This window comes from Vanellus vanellus (assembly GCF_965231255.1).
Source record: "Vanellus vanellus genome assembly, chromosome: 15".
NCBI classification, from domain to species: Eukaryota; Metazoa; Chordata; class Aves; order Charadriiformes; family Charadriidae; genus Vanellus; species Vanellus vanellus.
The window spans coordinates 11,387,916-11,411,615 of NC_138920.1; the positions used below are offsets into that span (position 1 = coordinate 11,387,916).

The 23,700-nt window shown below is 43.3% G+C and overlaps 1 protein-coding gene across 4 annotated transcripts in view; it reads left to right on the forward strand.

Moving 5' to 3' along the window:
- The window catches only part of DOK5 (docking protein 5), a 45,942-nt gene that overhangs the window by 15,358 nt on the left and 6,884 nt on the right, over window positions 1–23,700 (forward strand). For 2 of the 4 annotated variants that reach the window (XM_082491021.1, XM_082491023.1), the window contains exons 2-6: window positions 5,380–5,487; window positions 17,373–17,487; window positions 17,567–17,707; window positions 18,453–18,642; window positions 20,000–20,135. In XM_082491021.1, the coding sequence (XP_082347147.1) occupies window positions 5,380–5,487; window positions 17,373–17,487; window positions 17,567–17,707; window positions 18,453–18,642; window positions 20,000–20,135 (690 nt within the window). The remainder of the gene's footprint in view (window positions 1–5,379; window positions 5,488–17,372; window positions 17,488–17,566; window positions 17,708–18,452; window positions 18,643–19,999; window positions 20,136–23,700) is intronic. The other 2 variants (XM_082491022.1, XM_082491024.1) reach the window with 1 other exon arrangement.

Sequence of the window (23,700 nt, forward strand, 5' to 3'; positions counted from 1 at the left end):
GGGACAAAGCTGGGTTGGAAAAGAGGCAAGACATAACCATACGGAAGAAATACATTCAAATTAAGTACTTGCATTTTTTGAAGTCATGGAAAGATCGTGGGCTCTTCGCTACAACCACGCAGTCCCATTCAACACGATACGTAAGGCGTTCTCTTGCTTGCTGATATCTACACCTCTTTACTAGAAAGCATTCCTCTGCTTTTTCATAAGGAAACAGCTTTATAATGGAGTTCTACTGCCTCAGACGTGTCTGAGGAGTGAATATAATTAAATAAACGTGCTGCAGTCTCTCTTTGGCAGTATTTAATTTTTCTAGCTGCAAAGCAAAATTTTAGATCCAGTCTCCTCACCAATTTCCTTCTGGCTGGGAATTCCATGTCAGGGTTTGCTATCGCTTTTTGAATCAGCAGTGACATATTAATGCGTTTTTTTTTATTTTTAAATACAGGAATTAATATCCAAACACGTCACACTAGCTGGCTAATTTCCTGCCTGCGCAGCTCCCTGTTGGAGGGGCCCTTGTACCCGGACCTCCAGTCCACTGGAGACTCCCTGGCAAAGCTCAGCAAAAGCACTCAAACAATTTTCCATGTGCAGCTGAGGTACTGCAGCGGGTGAGCCATCTAGCAGTCTTGGATAAAGCGGCAGCAGTTTTCTTCCTACAAAAAAAAAAAAAGTTTAGAACATCCTGTGAGAAATTTCTCACGCTGTTGTGCTGTGCCTTTACTAGATTATCTGTTTCTAGAGGTTATCGGAGTCACAAATGGCACGTTCCTGGCAATAGCCCAGGATTGCTGGTAGTCATCCCAAGATACACGATGGTACTTTCAGCTACTGCTTTCAAAAAAGCAAAGTTTGTGTTTATTTGACAGCGAGGTCAGCGTCCCTGTAAATGCAGCTCATTGGAATTCTTTGTTTTAGGGCAGAGAGCAGAAAAACACAATGCGGGAATAAAATAGGGCAGCTTTCCCTGAAGCTTCATTTGTTCGCGAAGGAGAAATTTGCCACAGGAGACTTTGTGCTGCTGTCTCTGACTGCTATATCCCTCTTAAACAGCAAACAAATATGGGGTGGGATTGTTCAGTCCTGCAGTAGACTGAGCTTGCTTTGCCGTACTGCAGTGGAAGTACATGTCTTCAGTTCGAAAGCCAGCCAGTTTTAAACTCCCTGCCCCGAGATAAGAAAAATTGCCCCCCCCCTCCAATTTCTAAATATTTGGCTATTTCCAGATGCTTTTTTAGATCAGTTGGTGAGCAAAAGCGCTGAGGGGTGGGGTAAACTTGCTTTGGGCTGAAATGCAGGTTTCAGTTTCTAAATTCAAATATTTGTTTCTTGTGGGGAATAGTTTGTGCTTCGTGTGTAAAGAATGACATTTTGGGCACTCAAAAATCTAGCTCTTCGTTATCTTGCTTTTCTGATCAGTTGGGAGGCGCTGAGGACTGACGGGTCTCCCTCCCCGTCCCCAGGGGGTTGGGCCGTCACATAGGACAGCAAGCCGCCGGTTTCGGTTTCCCTCGCTGCATGAGGCTGTTCTCAAAGCACAACCAAACCGTGAAACCCGGGAAAGTCAAAAGACGTTTTTCCACTTTACTCAGCCAGATGCTGACCAGGTCCAGCTGAGATTAATAGCTCCTTTGCTTCACAGTGTATTTCCAGCATCAGAAGGAGCGTGGGGATGGCTGAGCAATCCTGCCTGGTTCCTAAGGCACAGCACTGCCAGCAGGAATCCAAATACTCAGCTTGCGTCATTCCTTTGAAGTCACTCCTCCTTTGACTTCAGTTGTGGTAATGATTTATATCAGCTGATCTTTACAGCCAAAAATAGAAATGTTTTGACTTGACCTTGGACATGCACATTGGGTCACCTGTCTGGGTTTTGGATGATCCACTTCATAAACAGTTGTATTATCTCCCTCGCGTTTTACATTGTTACCTGCTGGATGGGCTGCTAGAAGCTGAAATTTTCAGGAGAGACCATAGGAAGTAGATGCTAATTTTTGATACTCAAATTAAATTTTGAGCGAGGCTTTCTCGGGAGATCGCACAGGGAGAGCTCGGTAAGTTTTCGGTGTTATGCAAATGACAGCTATTACTGTTCTCTCTCAGCACATCAGATCCTGATTTGCTGTTTGGATTATCTAATCACTGTCAGCCCAAGTGTTTGGAGTGGAAGTAATTACAGCAGTACTTTCAACTAATTCCTATTCATGGAGTAGTAGCGAAAATGTTCATCTGAGGGATAGCATTCATGACGGAAGAGGCACCTAAGAGCATTTGGGGCTGGTTCTTGTTGCTGCTGTCAAAACGGCTGTAACAATGTAAACGGTTCACGTGCTGTCTTCAACTTGAAGAAATACTGACTCATCTCAGACACGTACTAGAGCATGATGGCATCAAAGACCGAATTACTTGCCCTGTGTTGTAGCTCATAACAGGGTCCGTGATTCGCTCTCTGTCTTGGGCATGTCATCTCTCCTGTGCCTTGAAAGGCTTTCAGCACTCCTGGGCAGATGCTGCCAAACTGCTTATTTGTAGAATCGTAGAATGGTTTGGGTTGGAAGGGACCTTTAAAGATGGTCTAGTCCAACCCCCTTTTTTTTTTATTGCTTATTGCTAGAGGTTTAGCATATAAGGGTTTATGCTCAGTTAAGGTGGTGCTGGATGTTAACCTGTGAGATAATGTGTGGTGGGAGCATAGAAGTGTAACTGATAATAGCACCCGTTCTTGATGGCTCCATTATCTCATTTTTGAAGGTGCTAAATAGGTCTCAAGTGAGGGGATGTATCTTCTTTTTGAGTTTGTTTATATAAGCTCAGCAGAGAGGAGTTAACCATCAGATCAGTAACACTAAGGGGATTTTGAACTGCATATTCAGGCAAAAACTTGCTCATTGTCTCTTAGTCAAAAGAAAATACTTTATTCTTTAAACTACTATTGCAGTAGAATCTCTCTGCCTAGAGATTCTGTAAGAGGAGGGAGCTGGCTAGTTCCTACAGAAGGAGGAGGAAGTTCAGGGGAGGGACCTTCATGACCTGACTTTCCTCCACTTTGCTCAAGTTATCATCGTGAATGCCATTTGTTCTTTATAGGTGTAGCTACTTGGGTCATGATGATGTTGTCCTGAGGCACTGTCATAACGTATTCCAACCCTGGGGCTCTTTTGTTTAAGAATTATTGTAATATGGGAGCAGAACCAAAACTCAAAGACCAGTATTTATATTGTAGGCTTTTGCATCCTTGGAGGTACCTACATGTAACAGGTTTGGGGTTTGGTTTTTTTTTTCTTTTTTTTTTTTTTTTTTTTCCCCAGCTGTGCCCTGATTCTGATCTAAATCCAAGAATTAGTTTTGGATTAGTCATTGTTGAACTACAGTAATACATTCCAGTAGCACCAATTTATCATCTACCATGCTTGACTGGAATTGACTGTCAATAGTACTTATTCTCCTAGTGGCGAGAAGGAAGGAAGAGCAATAACCGTCCTGGATCTATGCCCCGCTGGAGGCAGAGCAAAACTTTATTGCCTTATCTGAATTAAATTATTATTCTCCTGTTCTGCCCCTGGTTCTGTGTGCTGCGGAGCTCACTGTTGCCGCTACAGCTTTGAGATGCTTGCTGACCCAGAGGTGGTTCTGAGTGCAAATGGTCTGCGTAGGACATCATCATGTTGTAATTGTTGTCCCCATGTGTGTTGTACAATGGCAAATGCATTACTAAAGGATAGGTTTTTGAAAAGCAAAAGGACTGAATACTCAAACTTTTGACAATCTCTTTAGGGTGGGATTTTGGAGAGTTGTTCTTGTCAGGTGTCATGTGGTTATCTGGGCCCAGCAAACAAGATTCTCAGAAGGCAAATGTAGAAAGTCTCTTCCAGTATAAGTGGGTGCATATCTAAATTGCTTTTTTGGTGGCAAGCCCTCATTTTGGTCAGTGCGTAGTCATTCTTGACCAATTCAATTCAAACTCTTTCATGAAACAGAGCAGGTTGAGTGGCCAATAAGCTGGAAAATTGGAAGAAAATGTTGATGGGTTCAGCCAGTGCCTGGCGTCAGAGCAGCCTGACCATATGCTAAATGCTTCTGCAGCCAAGTGGGCCGGGGGACGAGTGCCCACGTGCGAGGCGGAATAATAAAGCCGGGGGGAATAATGTGATTCCCTGAACATCTCTACAGAAATAGCTAAAAGCTGGTGAAAGAAACACAGCTAGTCAACTGACAGTCATTTTTGGGCAGAGAAATAAAGTTATAGCTACTTTTCACGGATGTAATTGTTTTGTGCTGAATACACTGTTTAGAAACCCATCAAGGGTTCAAAGGATGGAGGTACCCTGCCTGCTGGTTACCTGTTGGGTGCGGGCTTAGCTGGAGGCAGTGAGATGGTTCGCTGGGTCTCATCACTCCAGTGAATTTGTGCTGCGCTGGAGCTCTGCCAGAGCTGTGAACTACTTGATAATGGCTGATCAGATTTTCTTCTTTGAAATCACACTTATTTTGGTGGCGGGTTTGTTTTATTTCTAACTTACCAGGTGTTACTTTGGAATAACTGATTAAATGTGGGCTGTGAACAGTTGGCAAGGCTTATAATTCTTTCCTTCTATACAGCCGGTATGTTATCTAAGCTGAGAGCTATGGTTTTGAGTGTAAGAGGATGGTAGAAAGTGCACCACAGTTAAAGAACAGGTGGGAAGATTGCAAGAAATGGGGGCAGAAGTTTGGGAGATGAAGTGGCTTAATGCTGCAGATGGAAAGGTATTTCTTTCAACCACTCTGCAAAGACAGTGTCTGCTCCAAGTGACTTGAATTTAAATTCATCTGGACCTTGAAAGCAAAACGCCACTTGTCAGAGTGGTCCTGGGTTCTACTGTTCAATGATCTGCCTTTCCATTACCCAGTAATTCAGTTCCTTCTCCCTTATGTATCCTCATTTACCCTTATGCGGAGGGTATAGACTCACAGTTTTATCTCTTACTTGTGTGACAGAAGTTCCATTCCTACCTGTTTGCTCAAGGTTTCTTCATGTCTGTCTTAAGCATGCAAGACTGGAACCAGTAACAAATCCACATGGAAAAGTGTGTAATTTTATTTTAAAAAAGCTGTTTCCTAGAAAGCCCTACATTTGCAAGCCTAAGTACAGCTCCTTCTTCCTAGCACCTTTCATGCACGCATGCACTGTCTTCGTAAGAATTCCTGATTGTATCATAATTCAAAAGAAATAGGCTGTAACTATCCATTAACTTGATTTTTATTTTTTGTCTAATCTACAGAGAGCCGTTAATTGTAGCTCCAGAGCAACAACTGATTTATGAGTTTAAGTTCTGTGCAAATATTAGTGATATTCAAGTCATTGCAGATGCCAAGTTTATTCTCTTGTGTTTCTAGATTTACCAGAGATGCTGGTTAGTATTCAAAAAAGCTTCAAGCAAAGGGCCAAAGAGGCTGGAGAAATTCTCAGATGAACGAGCTGCTTACTTTAGGTGCTATCACAAGGTAAGACTTGGTAATATGGTTGTTTCTCAAACTTGCTTCTACAAACAATCAAGAATGAAGTCTGAAGTTGTCATGTATTAATTGACCTGAAAACTGGAACTTTTTTTTGTTATCGAGGTCCCGACGCCACTTGTATGTTTCTTCATTCAGTAAAGTAGAGGCAGAGTGAGTGTTCCATTTTCTGCTTTGTAGCAAACATCTTGCTAAGCTAATGGAAAATGACTTTATTTTTAGAGAAGATCTCCTTTGTTCTCCTCAGCCCTTTAAAATCAGAGCTGAAATACTTTGCAATGACTACTACTCTTCATAATTACAGTAGCAAACATCCAAGGTGACATGTGAATTCAAAAAGCTGAGTACTTAGAGGTTGCCATTTCGCTAGGATTTTGCACCTATGGGAGACAGTAGACAGCTACAGAAGGGCAACATGCAAATTTTTTGTGCAATGGTGATGTGAAAACCTTTGATAAATTCACCGGTATTAAAAGAATGAAGTTTTTCCCTCTAATCACTTCTCTGGAGTTATATGCGCATTTCATATTCATCTGAGAATTTACATGTGTAATTCTCCTGGGCATGGAGATGAAAATAAGAAACTCTTTAATTTATAATCATTGTTGGCAAAAGCTTAATATATGAGAAGATTAGGAATTATGTGCATAAATTGCTGGGAGTTGGCGAGCACAGCTGAGCTTGAGGCTGATCTGCACTTACTCACTCTGACATATATTTAGGAGGAAATCTTGAGGGAATACTGAATCTGAATTCAGACTTGTCTGTCTACACGCCATGTAATTTGTAACTCCTTGGTCATAAAACCTGTGGCCATTTGTAGTAAGTCATGCCCAGAAATAGTTCATTGAAATTTATGTTAAGCAACTTTCAAAAGTGATGAGAAGTGCATTTTTTTTCATTTGATGTGTGTAAGGGTTGCACAGTGTGTATAAGACAATTTCCAGCTTTATGTGAAATGTTGTGTTTGTATTAGAATGACTCTGTCAATTATTGATGCAAATCTGTATTTCTCCCATTGCATTAATGGAATATATATCAGCAGCACACACTGACTTGAAGTTCAGATTAAGTAATGGGTGTGAAATCCACGGGGAATCTAAATGAGGCTGGATTTTTTCTCTTCTTTCGGGAAAATCTGTAGGTTAGCACTTACTTGCCACGTACGTAACCTAACAGCAGGTTCCTACACCTGGCTCTGCAGACTAAAGCGCCGTAGAACGTCCCGCTAGCTTTGAGGGGTTTTTCCGCTTTAAGCCAGGCTTAGTCTATAATTAACAGTTACTTAATGTTAAACTATTGCTTCTTCTGTAAATTTAGTATCTGGATTTTTCTGGTAGCTTATTTGACAGGAATAAACAGTGGTCAAACTCCACAATCATTCACTTTTGGAAGAGTAAACCAAGCTTGAACGCAGGTCGCTTGAATGTAGTGTGCGCTGCCGAAAGCACTGCTTCCAGCTGGAGGGAACGGGTAGGTCGCATCCTAACTCTCCTTTCCAGGAACTGGAGGGTGCTGCCCTGGGGGTCGGAGTCTTACACTGAGTATACCTGAGATCAGTCTGAGCTTCTCTGGGGTTTTTTGCTGCCTTGGACCTGCTGAGCTGCACTGCCAGCTCCGGTGCTCTGAGCCCTTCCCCTCAACGTCTGTCTGCTTCGGGTCCCAGGAGCGTAGCCCCAGATTATGGGATGCAGGTTTCAGCCAGAGGGCCTGCAGTGCTCCTGTGTAAAATGGAGAGATCTCTGTCGTGGTTTAGGCCAAATCCTCCACTGGGGGCCTGAGGGACCCCAGATGGGACCGACAGATGCTCCCCTCTACCCCTCTTCAAAGAGAGAGGCAGAGGAGGAAAAAGAGACTTATGAGTTTAGAAGGAACTAAACTACTTCAATGAAATGTTATTTCTTTTTATTTTATTATTAATGAAATATATATACAAAACCATATCAAGCTCCCGAGATGACAATCACGTCACCGGCTGGCACTGGGGCAGTCCCAGGCTGGACTCAGTGACGGAACTGGATTCCGGATCTGGATTGGGATCACAGGCAGACGAACAGAGTCCTCCTCAGACATCGGCCATTGAAGGAAGAGCCCGTGACCCTTTGATCCCTCAGCTTTTATACTGAGCATGAGGCAGATGGGATGGAATACGCTGTTGGTCAGTTTTGGGTCACCTGTCCTGTCCGCTCCTCCCCGCAGGTGGGACCCCACTATGCTTTTCCGCTTCCGACCCTCCAACGGGGCACATAACAGAGTCGGTTGGCCGTGGGGGTTGGAGCAATGAGTATAAGCAGAGCCCCTCTGCATCCCACGCCCGGGCATCGGCTGTGAGCGTTGGTCTGATCGCTCTGAGAGAGCGAACGCTCTCCGCACAATATGCGGTTAATTTCAGTAGTTAGAAGAGGCCCCGCGAAGAAGCCACGTTACTGAACAAAATTGGTTCTGTTTTACCTCAAACCAGGACAATCTCTCTTCCCAGCACTGCACAAGCCTGGACACTGGGAGAGCTTTCTACGTCGGGGCGCAGGCGGGCGGGACAGCCGGGGAGCCTTCTCGCTCCATTTGTGGGAGCCACGCTGAGAACATTGCCGTCAGCCTTTGTTCTCCACGTTTATCCCTCCTCTGTGCCACGCTGTAAACGAAGCAGTGCTAACCAGGAGTTAGTTTAAGCGTGATTGCCCAGGACAGTGGGTTGTCACTTAGGCAGCGTTGCTGTTTGGCAGTGGGGCTCTTCAGTGTCCCCATTTTTCCACTGTGATGGTAAATGAGGTGGTCCTCTAGTTCTAGAGTCGTCAGCTGTACAAGTTGACGGGTCCTGTTTATTTTTAACAAACTTTACTGAAAGGAAGCTAATGAATATGCAATAGCATTTTCTGGCTAGATTGTGTTAACTTACAAAGAGCACAGGTGGATAAAAATTAGTTTCTTTTTCTAAATAAGCTTTGTGCATGTGTGAAATTCTAAGGTGGTGAATGATGCAGCTTCGAGCAGTATTAAATACGAGGTGTCGAAGAAGGAGAACATGTCACTGCTGCTCTATACTGCTCTATATTTGAACTGGTTCTGATAAAAACCATAGCTGATCGTAAATAAAAAATTTAATATGGCAGAGTCTTCAGCTAACACTACTTGTCACCTGGGTTTGATGTATAACGTTAACGGGACTTTGGTACTCGAGGCATCGGGTCAGAGGTGTGGGATAGTCATTGCTGTTGTCTTGATGTTCGCTCGGTCAGCGAGAGCAGCAGCAGGAACAGCAGCCTGGTGGTGCGCAGAGGCTTTTCTGCGACTGTCCTAATCCTGTCACTCCTGGGCAGAAGGCTGCTTCTCGCTGCCTCTGACAATAAAGTTAATCCTACAAATGAGAAGCCCGGCCAGTCCTGTTAACGTGTCGGGTGGCACCGTGTCAAAAGCTTGTGCTAACGAATCTGAGGACGAATGCAGTTTGGCCTGACGGATGATACCGTGAGGGGGAAACCTCGCTTACAGATTGCCAGTGCTTCAGAAATGTGGTCGTTTACTTTCTGCCTGGGTTCTGAAGTGATTCTCGAATGCTGTTGAAAGCAGCATCAAATCTGGAAAACTGAGGAGCCCCCACTCACCCCATCAATCTCACGAAAGGTTTAATCCATCATAAAACTGTAAAGGGTAGAAAAAGAAAAACGATGAATGGAGCTAATTTTTCAATAGCACCTTCCTCCTTCACGGAAGCGTTAAATTGTTTCATTCTGTTGCTTTTTTTTTTTCTTCTTTTCTGTGATGAATTAAAGTGTAAATGTTTCTTCGCTTTATTAGTGGAAAGAGTCTGTCCAGAGCATTTGTTCTCGCGGTACCACGGTGGTACCGGCCACCGAAGCTGGGCTGCTGTGCTCTGAGATGGTACAGCATCTCCTTGGCACCTTTGTGCGGTCAAGGTCTCTCCTTCAGTCATCTGAAGGCACTGTAGGGTCACAGGTGGTTTTTCTGAGGTGTGTTGGTGTGATTCTGTCGTATTAGGGGGTCCGATTTGTTCACATTTGAATGTGTGATGTACACGTCCTCTTCTGCAGCCCTGCACCAGGGGCTGAGTTTTGACATCCTCCCCACTCAAAGTCGAAAACAACAAAAGAAATAAGTTTGTTTTGGTTTTGTTTTTATAATATTGACCTTTAAATACTTTCTCATCTTGTTCTATTTTTTTTTAAACATGGAAAGGTTAAAGTGTCCTAAAATACAGGTCATCAGAGAACAGTCATCTGTTCCATCCAGCGAACTGGAAATCTGCATACACAAAGCAAATTGCCCACTTAATTCATTTGGTCCCACAAGGGAGAGAAAATAATTAGGATCCAGCCTACAAAATCTAGGCAGAGAACTGCCTTTCAGGTAGCTGTCTAGTTTTCACTTGGTAAATGTAAATAATCAACCACAAATTACCATATGCTTTAACAAAATAATATTGGAGGAAGGAAAAAGTTCTCATTTCTCCAAGTGACTTTTGACTTTGCAGTGTGCCAGAAGAATCCTTAATATTCCAATACAAAACCAACTAATTGCATACTGCTGACGGGAATATACCGATTCCTCGAGGGGATCTAAGTTTTAATCCGATTGTATTAATCTTGCCCTGAAACAGCAGAAGTAATTTAAATGGTCTTTCTGTCTAGTTATGGAATAATCCATTTGGAAAATTGAATTGTGTAATTTGTAATTGTTTTCCAGGCTTGCTAATGCAAAACTGTATCGGTAGCAAATGAAATGTTTAAAGTATGACCACTCTGCTAATAACTGACCGTTAAACGTTTATTTTAATGAATACTATCGCTTACTATGAATGAAATGTCTAGTTTGAGGCTTTAAAAAAATTGAAGTAACTTGTCAGGACACTTTGGTGTCTTCGCTATAATGCCGTACGGTGAAGCTCTCTGCGGGGCAGGAACGTGTCTTTCCATGTGGAAGGAGATATCTCGTGCATGGCTCCACGGATCCTGTGAGCGAAGGAGCAGCCTCTGAGAGGGATGGTCAAAACTGAACCTCTAAATCCGGTAGTTGTTCCTGGCTTTAATTTCTTTGAATAAGGCAGCGTTGGACTCCAGTGGGGTTATGGCCAGTGTGTGCCATTCTGTACCTGAGCAAGTGAAAATTAGCAGCTGGTGATTTCTCCCACTGAAGAAAGGGAGATGTAGGCATGGATGTAATTTTTTTTTTTTTAAATACACGTATATAAATATATAAAAAAAGCTAGATAAAATTTTAGTATGGTATGTATACTTGGCAAAATAGACAAGTACAGGCAATTCTTACAAGCAGGACTGGCTGGAATTGCAGCAGCAGCATTTTCCATTAAATATTCCCCTGTCTTGTCCTGGGGAGCGTTCTACCTGAACTCATCATGGGGTGAGTTTTCAGGAAGCCAAGACAGAAGCATAAAGTTCTTAATTTAGATTAAAACACAAAATACTTAAAACCATTGAACGTGGCAGTTGTGTCGACAAGAAATATACTTCCTTTTGTTGCGGTCTGAAAGGCTACCCATATTTGAGAATTATGTGCTAATTCGGACAATAATTTGAATGCTAAAGCCCATTTTTAGTAAACTGTATGTCTGGCTTGGTTTTGGAGGGAATGGGAGAGATGGAAGAGTTTTTGCCTGAGCGGATGTGGTCGGGGTGACGCTCTGTCTGCTTGGGCTGTCGGTTGGGAAAGGGGTGATTAATCCCTGTTCCTGGTTCAGAACTCTCCCACCACACACCTCGGCGAGTATTTTAGTTTTTCATCTAATGAAATGTATTTCGGTTATACGCATTGTCATCTTAATATAAAGGAGGCTTGAAAGGAAAGGGGAGGGGAGTAGTATGCAAAAGGAGGTCTTTAACCCCTAAAAAAATATCAGTCTTGTGGTTTCTCTGTTAATACTGTCTTAGGTCTGACATTTGGGGTTTACCCACCTTTGTAGAGTTAAGTTTATATACGTACATTACTTATTAATCTCAGATAAATAAAACATACGCAAATGAAACTAACCATGAAAACGCTGTTTTGCAAGAGCCTGGCAGGAGGAGAGTTATTTAAAAATGCAAAAAAAAAAAAAAAGAAAAAAAAAAAAAAAAAGAAAACTTCAGCCTCAAATATTTGCAGGTGTTTGGTGTCTGCTCCTGACTCCCTTCCAAAAGCGCGGCGGAGGGGATGTTAGCAGCCTGCCACTTCTGCCGTGTGAATGCCGTGCATATGTGCCAGACGATTTGAACCATCTGTTGCATGAGGGTGAGCAAGAGGAAGGCTGTTCAGGCACCTGGGATAGCGACGGCGTTTTGAAGCACCTCGCTGGGCGACACAGCAGGGCAAATATCAAGTGATCTTTAGACAGCGTGTCCCGCAGGAGTGCAGGTGTGCTGTTGAGCCTTGGCAGCGGGAACAGCTTCTTGGCCAAAGCTGGATCTCGCCAGAAGGGGCTGGTACTGTACTGGAGTACCTCTGAACCCCTGAGAGGTGAAGGCAACTTCAGCGGCTCGGTCCCAAAAGGGAAGAGAGGTCAGCCGCTCATTGAGCGTATCGACCGGGTGATCTCCAGAGGTCCCTTCCGACCCCGCCATTCTGTGATATTCACAATCAGGTGCCGCCGGTTGTGTCCGGGACAGAAGGCACACGTGAGCTGAAAGACTAAATTCAAGTGACTGTTCTGCATGCTATCACTCGTGCCACTGACTTCAGAAAGAGTCCCAGAGTGCCGGATTTTGGCCATCTGTCATTCTCCCTGTGTCTGCGAGGTCTGGTACTGAAGAAAAGCTTACTCTGAAACCAGCTGGGAAGGGACTGCAGTGTGTGCGTATCACTGTGGCCGTTTGGACCTGGGTCAGAGTTCGGAACCGGGGGCTACCTGTCCGTCACCCTTCCAAGGGAGATGCTTTGGGTGACAGCTTGTGCAGCTCAGCAGAAGCAAATGCCACCAGGAAATCTTCAGATGCGTGTGAAGACTTTCAGACCGTGCTCTGTGAAATGCCATTATACAAGAGCTCTCAAGCAGTCAGTGCAGCACAAAATAACCCAGGAGCTGCCAAATACTGTAGCTAGCATTTCTCCAAATATAAATACCCTTTTTTTCCCAGTTCAGAGCTACAATATGAGTTACAAAGGATTTGATGATCAGTGAAATTAATGGCACAATACTATTGATGTCAGTATTTCTTTGAGATTTTTTCAGCCAAGAGGTGAAATCGCCTGCAATTTTATTTGACCAGGATGTGAGTCAGGGCTCTTGGAGTGTGTTTTTGGTCCGTGGCCGCTGTGCTTTGCGGTGCAGGCAGTCGGCATTCACACAGCTGTAGTGGTTTAACCCCAGCTGGCGATGAGGACCATGCAGCCACTCGCTCACTCCCCCCCCGCCCCGTTGGGATGGGGAAGAGAATCAGAAGGATAAAAGTGAGAAAAAACTTGTGGGTTGAGATAAAGACAGTTTAATGGGTAGAGCAAGAGCCACACGCAAAGCAAGGAACTCATTCACCACTTCCCATGGGCAGGTGGGTGTTCAGCCATCCCCAGGACAGTGGGGCTCCATCACGGGTAACTGTTACTTGGGAAGACGAATGCCATCATTCTGAACGTCACCCTTTCCTTCTTCCCTCAGCTTTATATACCAAGCGTGACTTTCTATGGTATGGAATATCCTTTGGACCCAGTTGGGGTCAGCTGTCCCAGCTGTGTCTCCTCCTGTGCTGATAGGATGGTGTGAGGACCATAAATGGCCTTGACTGCTTCACAACAGCCAACACCACCAGTCTGCTATCAACACTATTTCACATCCCAAGTCCAAACCATAGCACTACACCCGCTGCTAGTAAGAAAGTTAACTCCATCCCAGCTGAAACCGTGACAGTGGGGTGTAAGGTGATTCCTGGAAACGCCTGACCTACTGCACACTGCTGCAGTGTGTGGGCTTATATTGGGTCCCTGTCCGCTCCCTTCTCCCAGCATATAGCACTTGGAGGTAGAGCCAAAGTGATGAGGAAAGGGGTTAGGATAGAGCTCTAGAAACACATTAAAAAAAAAAAAAATCATCTCCATATAATTAAGTTGTTCCTGTTCACCCCATCTGTACCCCCTTTCCCTTCCTCCCTTCCCTGTGCACCCACCCTGCAGACCTCGGGAAAAGCCCGTCAGTCTGAGTTGCCCTCGCACTAAAACCCAGTCAGTGGCACACGCGTGTGCTCTCTATCTTCATCCTCTACTCTTATGTTGACTTAAGGAGAGTTTTCGCTTAGAGAGATGAATTAACTGTTGGTTGATACGCCAGAAAAGCAAAATAGACCACTGTCAATTCTGCGAAGGCAACCGATAAGAGATAAATAATGCCTTAGATAATCTGCATTGTTCTCTTCATAACGCAGTACGTTTAGATGGAGTACAGTAATAAAAAGCACGTGTAGGAGAAGGCATATTGAAATGAAAACAAATTTTTCTCTTCAGACAGATGAACTTTGGGATCTCAAGCATGAGCCGGTTCTTGTAAAATCTGTATTGGAATATATTATTCCGCATTTGAGATTACAAGGAAGTACTTTACTGCAGTAGCTAACTGGCTTTTGAGAGGAATTTATGCTAAGAAGGAAAAAATATTGCTATTCTCAGCTCCAAAATGATGATGCCATTGTATTCATGCTTTTTTTGGTATTTCATTGTTTCTAAAGAGGAATGCAGGAGTTGTGAGTTATGCTGTCATGAGGTCAGGTGACGCAGCCACCATGCTTCTGGATACCTTGAGTTTTGCACAACTCCATAGCGGTCCACTGAAGTGACAGTAGCATAAAGCGGCTGTCCTCACTCGGGGGGAGCAGAAGGGAGATTGCTGTGCTGGGCCATAGGATGGAGGAGGAGCTGCTGCTGAAGTTTCAACTCTTGGTGAAACTCTTCTTGACTGGGAGACCTAAAGAAAGAAAATTCTTGGTTGCAAGGCATGTCTGGGGCTTCTGTCCTGTGTGCTGGGTAGATCTTGTTGGAGTGACCAACTGCTTCTGATGTGAAGCCCTAGACTGGAGCGAGACCGCAGTTACCTGAGATACTGGCAGAAGCAAAACTCAGTCCCCATGGCTGGGTTCAGCCACGATGCGGTCCTTGAGCTGCAATGTGGATATGACATACAAGCAACACTGTGCAAGGCTGGAAGCCTTGTGTGGGTAGGGGTGAGCTGGAGACTGGAGTGCGGAGACTGGAAAGTAGAGAATGTCTCTAGTAGTACAGAAAAGAGAGGAAATGGGTGATGGATGCTCTGTGCCAGGGATGCAGAGGCTGCAGGAGCTCACGTAGGGAGGTGTGACAGCAGTTGCAGCTTGCAAGCCCTAATGAGATTAAAACACAACAACTTGGGGGGTAAAATGTGATCTTCGGGATGCTGGGAGCGGTGAAGGTAAGATGTGCAAGGTTGGAGTCATAGTAAAAGAAACAGTGATCAGAGCAAACGTTTTAATCTTGTCCTTCTCGCATTCCCAGCAGTGTTATGAACATCTGCTCCCATCTGGCCCAGAGGTGCATGACTCAGTCTGACCGCAGGGTCATCAGTGATACCATTCATTGTGGTGTTTGGTTTTTCTTTCCCATCCCTGTGCAGTAGCTCGCAGCTCCCCAAGCGGTCAAGCGTCCTTTGCCTCCCTCGCTAGGATGGAGGGGTCTCCCTGCCAGGGGCTGAGGCGAGGTGTGCTGCCCATCAGCAGGGGCTGAGGTGGGGCACGGGCAGCCGCTGCCCGGTTGGAACTGCTGAGCCTCCGAACTGCTGAAAGTGCTTTTGGCTCCTGAGCCAGCGTGGGGAGGCGGTGTGCTGTTCCCTGCCTCCTATAAACCTTTCGTGATCTCACCGAGCCCTGTCACAGCATCCTCAGGATTCATCGCGCTAGAGACAATTATGCAGTAGGATATGCAGTAGGAGCGCGACATGCCTGATTTTAAGAAATGAGCTTTCCATTAGGACAAATCCTAGATAGCTAAATGATTCATTACCAAAATGTACAGCTACGTTCTGCTTCTGCTAACTTTGGTACTCGTAGGTACAAAACTTCATTAGCACGTTCGCTTGGAGACAATATGAATGTGCTCAGCGTAAATGTCAGGGTGGCGGCTGTCCTGAATGAAAAAGTCTAGCTCTTTTTTTCCTCTTGCATTTGAATCCTTTCTTGGCATGCGAGAAAAATATGAGAGTCGAACTTGGCAGCTGGCAATTTGTGCTTGACCTGTCATGTGCTGAGCATGATGGGAATAGGTTATGACAGATTTGTCATACTTAACGTTGAGTTTGTCGGTGTCTTGTTAGCACTGGGGGATGTGCTTCCATCACAGGATTTCCTGGAAGAGTGAAAAACGCTCATGCAAAATGAAGTGCAATTAGGAAGTCTCGGTTTTGACACTTCTCAAAATCTTGAACCTGGAGGCTATGAAAACCTGAGTTCTAAATTTGGCAGCTGTCAGGTTTGGTGTGTTCCCCATGGGATGTTCCTTGCGTTATTCCTTCTGCTTCTACCCACAGAGTGAGTTTCTGGACGTTGGATGTGTTGCCTGTTTATATTTTGGGGTGACACTGCTCGCCAACTGCTCTTTGTTCCTTCCCTTCACAGTCAGATTACCTTTTCAGGGGTCTTGCTTGCCAAGGTGGTTTCGGCTGTCTGTTCTCCCCTGCTGGAAGGGAACGGGCAATAAATTGACTCCAAGAAGAAAGTGACTTAGGGCGAAGGGAGCGAGAGAGGCAGTGGGTGTGCTGGTGAGCCCAAGGTGCTCAAGAGGAGCATTTCTGTTGCTGGACCCTACAACACTGACAACTCGTTATACTCCCTGAGTCTTATCTGTAAGACAATTACTGCATTTCTTAGTTTACAGTTGACACAGTTTGATATGAGGCTATTCCCCAGGACTAATGAGACCAAAGCAGTGAAGTTGTGTTGTACAGCTTTGGGAACTTACTGTTAATTTCCCCCTCTTTCTCCGTCTCTCCAACCCCCACCATGTAAAAGAATCAGTGAAATGTTTTCTGCAAATGAATATTTAAATATAACTTCCTGATTCCCTGTCTGGGTGTTAGCCTTTATATTAAAAGGAATTCAAATAATGAAGAATTCCTCCTCAGTCATACTTAGGAGTGTTACTTATGGTTGTGAGGGTGAAAAGTGGATGTTAGAAATATGAAGCAACTGTAGTATGTATTTACTAAAGCTGTATACAAGGTAACAGATGCATGTTTATTTTTTTTGGTGTGAAAGCTATTTTTCCAATCAGTTTTTGGCAACCAAGCAACAGAAATCTGTGTTTACAAGTCTGTGAATCTTTAAAGCTAAAAAGCTTTCTAATAGCTAAAACTGTGATTTAATTTTTTTTTTTTTTAAGTGGACTATTCTAACAAATCCTCAACTTTCCATCAAAAAATAATTTAGAGAGCAGCTTTTTGCCATTCTTACAGCTTTGTCCTCCACGATGGGAGCTGTACTGGAACTGGACTTGCTCCTGCAAATGGGTGAATCCTTTAGATTTTTATCTTCGCCTCTCTTTGCTTCTGCTGCATCAGGTTGGTCTTTCTCATGTCCTTCATGTCCTTCATTTCTCAAACTGGAGTGAGCTTTGATTCTACCCACCTCTTGCCTAAAATCCTGTTTGGATGGTGTTGCACTGAAGCTCACGTACAGACAAGAGAGAACTGGAGGACGTGGCTGCTTCATCATCCAGGGTCTTCAAGTTGATTGTCTAAGGTGATTCATGTCAAGGCTGCATTTCTTTAAGAGCAATCATAGGCATGTTCATGCTCTTTCTCCTTTTCTCTGTCCTTTGCAACACGTTATAATTCTTTTCTCTCCTTCTCCAGTCAATAATGGATGTATATCTTTTCAAGCTCCTAATTAAAACTCCAAATTGTGCTTTTCCAGGTCACAGAGCTCAATAACGTGAAGAATATATTGCGAATGCCAAAAAGCACAAAGAAGCATGCTGTTGGGATTTATTTTAATGATGACACCTCCAAAACCTTTGCTTGTGAGTCAGGTGGGTAAAATGGCAACGCACGTTAGAAAGCATAAGAGCATTAATTGTGAAATCATAAATGTATTATACCTACACACAGATTTTCTGGGCATTTATACAGAACTTGAGGCAGATGAGTGGTGCAAGGTGCTGCAGATGGAGTGCCTTGGAACGCGGATTAACGACATTAGCCTTGGAGAGCCTGACTTGTTGGCATCTGGAGTGGAGAGGGAGCAGAGCGGTAGGTACATAACCGTTACCTATTAAATCTTTATTTGCGTTATTTTCAAGCCTTTTGGACTGTGCATGTGAATATCAGAAATAAATCGGTGCAAAATTGTTCTTTCAAGCCCTCCTCCCTGTTTTGGGGGAAGGGGTCTGTTTGTCCGGGGTTTATTTTTGGCTTTTGCTTTTTTTAATTGCTACCAGAGATAATAAGTAAGGTAACTAGAATTATTTTGGAATAGCACTTTTCTTTCTCAGACAAGTTAGTTGCTCTTGGAGATGGGGACGTTGTGTGTTTTCTTGTATGATGTCTGTACAACGGTTTCAGTCTGTGACTGAGGCTCTTTGGCAGCATTGTAAAGCAAATAATAAATAATAGTAATTGCATGCAAAACCTGAGCCCATGGCTACTTCACTTTCATAAGCAAATTAACTAGTTACACGCACAAATGCAATTTGAATGTATTTATTCATGCACACAATTTTATTAATTGTTTGCAAATATCAGGATTACGATGGTGCAGTTCTCTTCCGTATCTGAATGCACACACGAATGTTTGACGCCCTTTGAGTGCAGCATTCTGACTGCCCAAAACACAGAGTTTATTGAATTACTGGAAGGAATTGAATTTTTGGTTTTGAATTAATTGTTCTAAGTGGAAATAAGATCTTGTAATAGAGGTGGAAAATAGGAAATTCCTTTAATGACTTGCACATTTAATGAGCAGGGATTTTAGACTAACCTTTTGTTTTTCTCCCAGAGAGATTCAATGTGTATTTGATGCCATCCCCTAATTTAGATGTGCATGGGGAATGTACCTTGCAGATAACATTTGAGAATATCTGTCTTTGGGACATCCAGAATCCCAGAGTAAAACTCATCTCTTGGCCATTAAGTGCCCTCCGACGCTACGGGCGGGACCCATCTTGGTTCACGTTTGAAGCGGGGAGGTAGGTGTGACTGCGTTGCTCTCCTCGGTGGTGCTGGGTGGTGCTCTGGACCACTTCCAAAGGTTGTTGAAGGAGACGAGAGTATAACTTCAGACAGTGGCTAGTCTGTACCCTCTGCTAAAAAATAAAGAAATAAAAAAAAGGAAAAAATATAAAAACGAACAAAAAACCTCTTAATCCCGGGTTGCGGCTTGAATGGAAGCAGTTGCCAAATAAAAGTGCCTGAGGATGGGAGTGGGAGAGCTGAGGTATCCCAGGGGACCGCAGGGTGGAGGCTGACAGCGCTGTATATTACTGTATGGGATTGTTCTTAAATAAAGCTGTGTACAAGGCAGAGAATTGGATGGACAGAACTGGGAAGAAGGGGTGAACATCATTCCAGAATTTGCACAGGGTGAGCCTTTGGGCCCGGAGTTACGGGTTCTGTACTAGAAGTGGGGTCTGAAGGTGAGAGCAGTGAGTGCCAAGTTGTTTCCCAAAAGCAAACTAAAGTAATGGAGAAGGGACTCCTGTTTTCCGTGGATTGTGTTCCTGTTGTCCATCTATTTGTCAAATGGATTTATAAGAAATTTGAATGTAATCCCTTGTTTTAGAGATGTTGTTCTGTATTGCTTCCTGCAGCTCAGTCTTAATGAGCTGGTGTTCGTGTGGCTGAAGTTGGACCACTTCTTTATTGAACTAAACTATCAAATCCTTTCTAAGGGATATGGAGGCATTATTTTAGATAAGCACATTAAAGAATTACAATAGTAAACCAGAAACAAATCATCCAATTGACTTATCTGGAAAGGGAAGAGGCATTTAAATGTCTATCCTCCTTATTACTGCAGAATTCAGTTCTCGGGAGGGGATGGGGGGGATGCATTTTTATTTAACTGATCATGCATTGGCCATGATAGGACAATGCAGTTGGGATGCTGAGGATATGTATTTATTGTTTCCAGTAGAAGACAAAACTCTGCAAAACTCATTATGGGCAGTGTTAAAAGTCTGAACGGGGGAGACAAATTAATCCTACCTGGCACAGATTCTAAATAGGGTCTAAATATTAAAAGTCTGGGTCTTGTGCATGAACTCTCTAGAGTTTAAGCCCTTATGATAGATCAGTGGTACTTAGCTGAGTCCCTGTTTCGTGAGAGCAATACAAATATGGGCTAAAATAGTGAGATTGGACCGGGGCTGGTAAGACCCATATGCAAAGACTTTTATATAACTTCCTTCCATATTTCAACAACTTTTGTTTTCTTACTGCTTGTGCGATAGCGCTTTTAGAGCAGCAGGGTAAAGTTTTGCTTGTTCATGGTAATCTGTAAACTGAAGTCTCACTCTTGGATCCCATCTGTTCTTGCTTTGGCAGGATGTGTGACACAGGAGAAGGACTATTCATATTTCAGACCAGAGATGGGGAAGCGATCTATCAGAAGGTGCACTCGGCTGCTTTGGCCATAGCAGAACAACACGAGCGCTTGTTGCAGAGTGTGAAAAATTCAATGGTACGGCTGCTCATTGTGCTTGGTATTTCGCACTGGGCAACAATGAACAATATGTTTCACCGATGTGATTTTTAAGTTTTGATTCACAGATAGTAAGCAGTCTGATTATTGCTCTTATTAAATTCTGTTTGATTTTAATATTTAGGGCAGTGTACATAACTGGGTTCCTTTCCAAGTATCAAAGCAGGGAAACTTAGAGTCCTTGATTTTTGTGTTTGCAAAGCTATCAATAAGTGTGAATTAATACAGAGATGATAAGCTCCTGTCAGTGCACATTCTCATTAGGTTCATTTGATTAATCAGCATCATGAGCTTGTTTGGAAGCATTTCTCATCAATCTATTTGCAAAATGTTGTGGCTCATGCTCAGTTTCCCATTTGCTAATTGATGTCTACACTCCAAGGATGATTTGGAAAGAGTCATATGGTTCAGATTAAACTATGGGGGAGGACTAGATGTTTGTCTGATGTCTCAGTGGCTGTCTCTTTTCCACAAGTGCTTTTTGTGTCTAAAACTTGTTTTATGGTGCAGGTGACCAGTGGGAAACATAGATGTGTAAGATGCAAAACTAGCATTGAGAACAGATAGTGGGGCATCTCCAAAAGCATTATGTCAAAGAAAAGCAGTTTTATGGCACTTGCACCTAATGTGGTTCAGGATCTTTCTAACTTTAATTTTTTTGTTTTTTTTTTTTTTTATGAAACCTGTGGAGTGAAAAGGGATGTTCTGTTTATCCCATATCACAATTGGTCTGTGTACCCCAGACTTTGACAGTAAAATTAGTATCCTGAAGATAACAGGCTTTCTGGAATGTATAAAATGCCCAGAATGGACAACTGTGGAAGAGCCTGGCTGCAAAAACTCTCTCTATTCCAGGCAGCAGTAATCGGTTTATGTAATCTGCAACGAGACTTGGGTTTTTCTCTTATTGTGAACATAAGCACTGCTGTTATCCCCAGCCATGGCTAATCCTTTCAGTAATTCTACTAACGTCTTGGTTTCAGAGATAAGTTGTAGTGATGAATTATCCCAGTATTAACTGGATGACCCATCTGGGATGAAACAGAAAATGCTGTTACTACTTGTGGAAACTTAAGAAGAGAATGGGATTGAGGAAACAGGGAAGTGAACAAATTGTCTTAAGTACTTGTGTTTCTTTTGTTCTTCCACTTTTTTGGACTTGAGACAGAATGGAAGCCAAGTGCATGATGGGAAAGTTATTTCTCTTAATAACAGTCCAATGAGGTGGACCAAAAGAGGAGAGGAGGAGCAATAGGGAACTTTTTCCTGACCGGTCTTGTGGACTGGATAACATTGCTTCAGCCGAGCACACAGGCAAATGGGTAATTCTGTCATCTGTAGAGCAGGTGGGGTCACTGAAATGGGAAAGTGAGGAAAATTCAAGTCTATTCCTAGGCGATGTGGGTCATGAGATGTTTTTACTTTCAATAGGAAAGAGACTGGTTAGTGTTTTATATATATTGCTTTTTATATATATTTCACGCTATATATAGTGTGACATCCCAGTTTTCAGTTGATGCTACTCTGCTGACTTCTAGCTGGTGTCATTACAACGTAATTTACATCTCTAAAGCCCATGGGAGCGCGCTGTGTCCGAGAGGCTGAAGTACTAACGTGGAGCCTTTCTGTGACAGCCTCTGCCCTGTGTCCGTTTAGACCACCTGCTTTTCCCAGCACTTCCCGGTTCACTGGGAGGAGCTTGACGCTTTAGCTTGCTGTCTTTCGAAAATGTTAGAAATAGCAGGTGAACTCTGCAGCCAGCTGCACTGGTATTTTTCCCTTTCCCACTAAAGTATCACCTAACATCATCTTTGCTGGTTTTGACCTTTGTTTAAAACAAAAAACTTTATAGTTCTAGTCAGCAAAGGGAGTTTTTGTTCAAAAATATCCAAAATTATCTAAGTTGAGACAGATGGGTAGATGATACAAGTACTCAACAGTAACTAAATTAAGCAGATTAAAATCAAGCTGGGCTAAGTCAGCATAACTAGTGCCATTCGTAGCCCACCAGGATCAGAAGCGATTGAGTAACCTGTTCAGAGCACAACTTCATTTTCAAAAAACAGGAATAAGTTCCTTAACGATAGTGCATAAGCTTATGGGCAATTTCATGTTTGGTGATTTTACATTTACATAATAGCATCTTTAATAGATGATGTCTGATGCTGTGCTGTAAAATTTCCATCTTGCAAGTGCCAATAGACTCAACAGATGCACAGTTGCTGTAGATTTCACTGGAGAGCAGCTGCACAACCTCTAAAAGCTTTTCCATGAACGCTGGGTCCAACCACAACCCCTAAATCTAATTTTATAGACCCTTAGAGTGCTAAGTGGGGGATAAGAACATATTCCTGGCGAACTGAAAGTCTTGTAATTTAGTAGTGGAATATAATTAATTGTTTCAGTTGAGTCTGTATTTCCCTGAATATGAGTTTCACAGAAATGTTGTCTGGTTCTGAAATAGTAAGACCTGTTGGCTTCTCTGGGGTTAAAGGATAGTCAGATTTAGAAGTTTAGGCAGAGAATTATGATACCAGTGTAGAACTCAGGCGACTTATTTTGCTGATTACAAAATATTTGTAAAGTACATATTTGTGCAGATCGATTGATTTCACCTGTATTTTTCTTCTGCTTTTGAACGCTTCAACAGGGAGTTCATTTTCAATGCTCGCACTTTGTGCTCGGCTGTCTAGATTGTTTCTGTCCCCAAGGATTATTTACCCTGAGTGAGTTTCTGTATTAGTAAAGCTTGAGCTATTGTTTACAGAAAGGGTAAATAAAAGTAGAAAGTAGGACATACTGATGGTGAGAAATTAAGTCAACACTGAATGTCTTCTGTTTGCTCCTGGAATCCTGACCACTGCTACGTCAGTGATGTGATTATCCAAGACGGAGGCGAAGATGGTATTAAGTGACCTGAGGGCTCCTGGAGCCTGTGCAAAAAAAAACCCAACCGGGGAGTTGAACGTCCCCATGCTGATAGAGCGAAATAAAGCTGCCAAGTACTGCTGAGGATGTGGGCTATAATGCGTCTGTCACCTCCCTAGCAGTCGCTCTTTTTGTACTACCGTATGCTGGTTCGGTTCGTGACTATAACTGGCTCAGGCTCTCGAAATGCACGTGGAAAATTGAGGCGATAGCGGTTCCTCAGCTGGGAACCTCACCCCGACACTTTCTGTTAATGTGCCGTTGCTTTCTGGTGAGGTCTGAGCATGTGCTGACCAGAGCCTGTGACACTTTCACAAGTGGATTTCATTTATTTTCCTTTCCAGTGAATTCAAGATCTCTCCCTTTTCTCTTTTAAAGGGAAGAAAGAGCTGGCTTTTCTTAGCGATGCGTGAAGCCATTCTGGTCATTTGGTAACTCATCTCATCCAACTGTTTCTTTCCTTTCACTTCTGCGTTGCCAGACAATGGAAAGAGAATATCTATTCAAGTTATATTTTCATAAGTATTTGGTTGCCATGAAAACTGAAGGGAGTAGTGCTGTGACTTGACTGCTGTCATTTATGCCTCCTCTTGGTTCAGGTTGCTTGAAAAAAGAC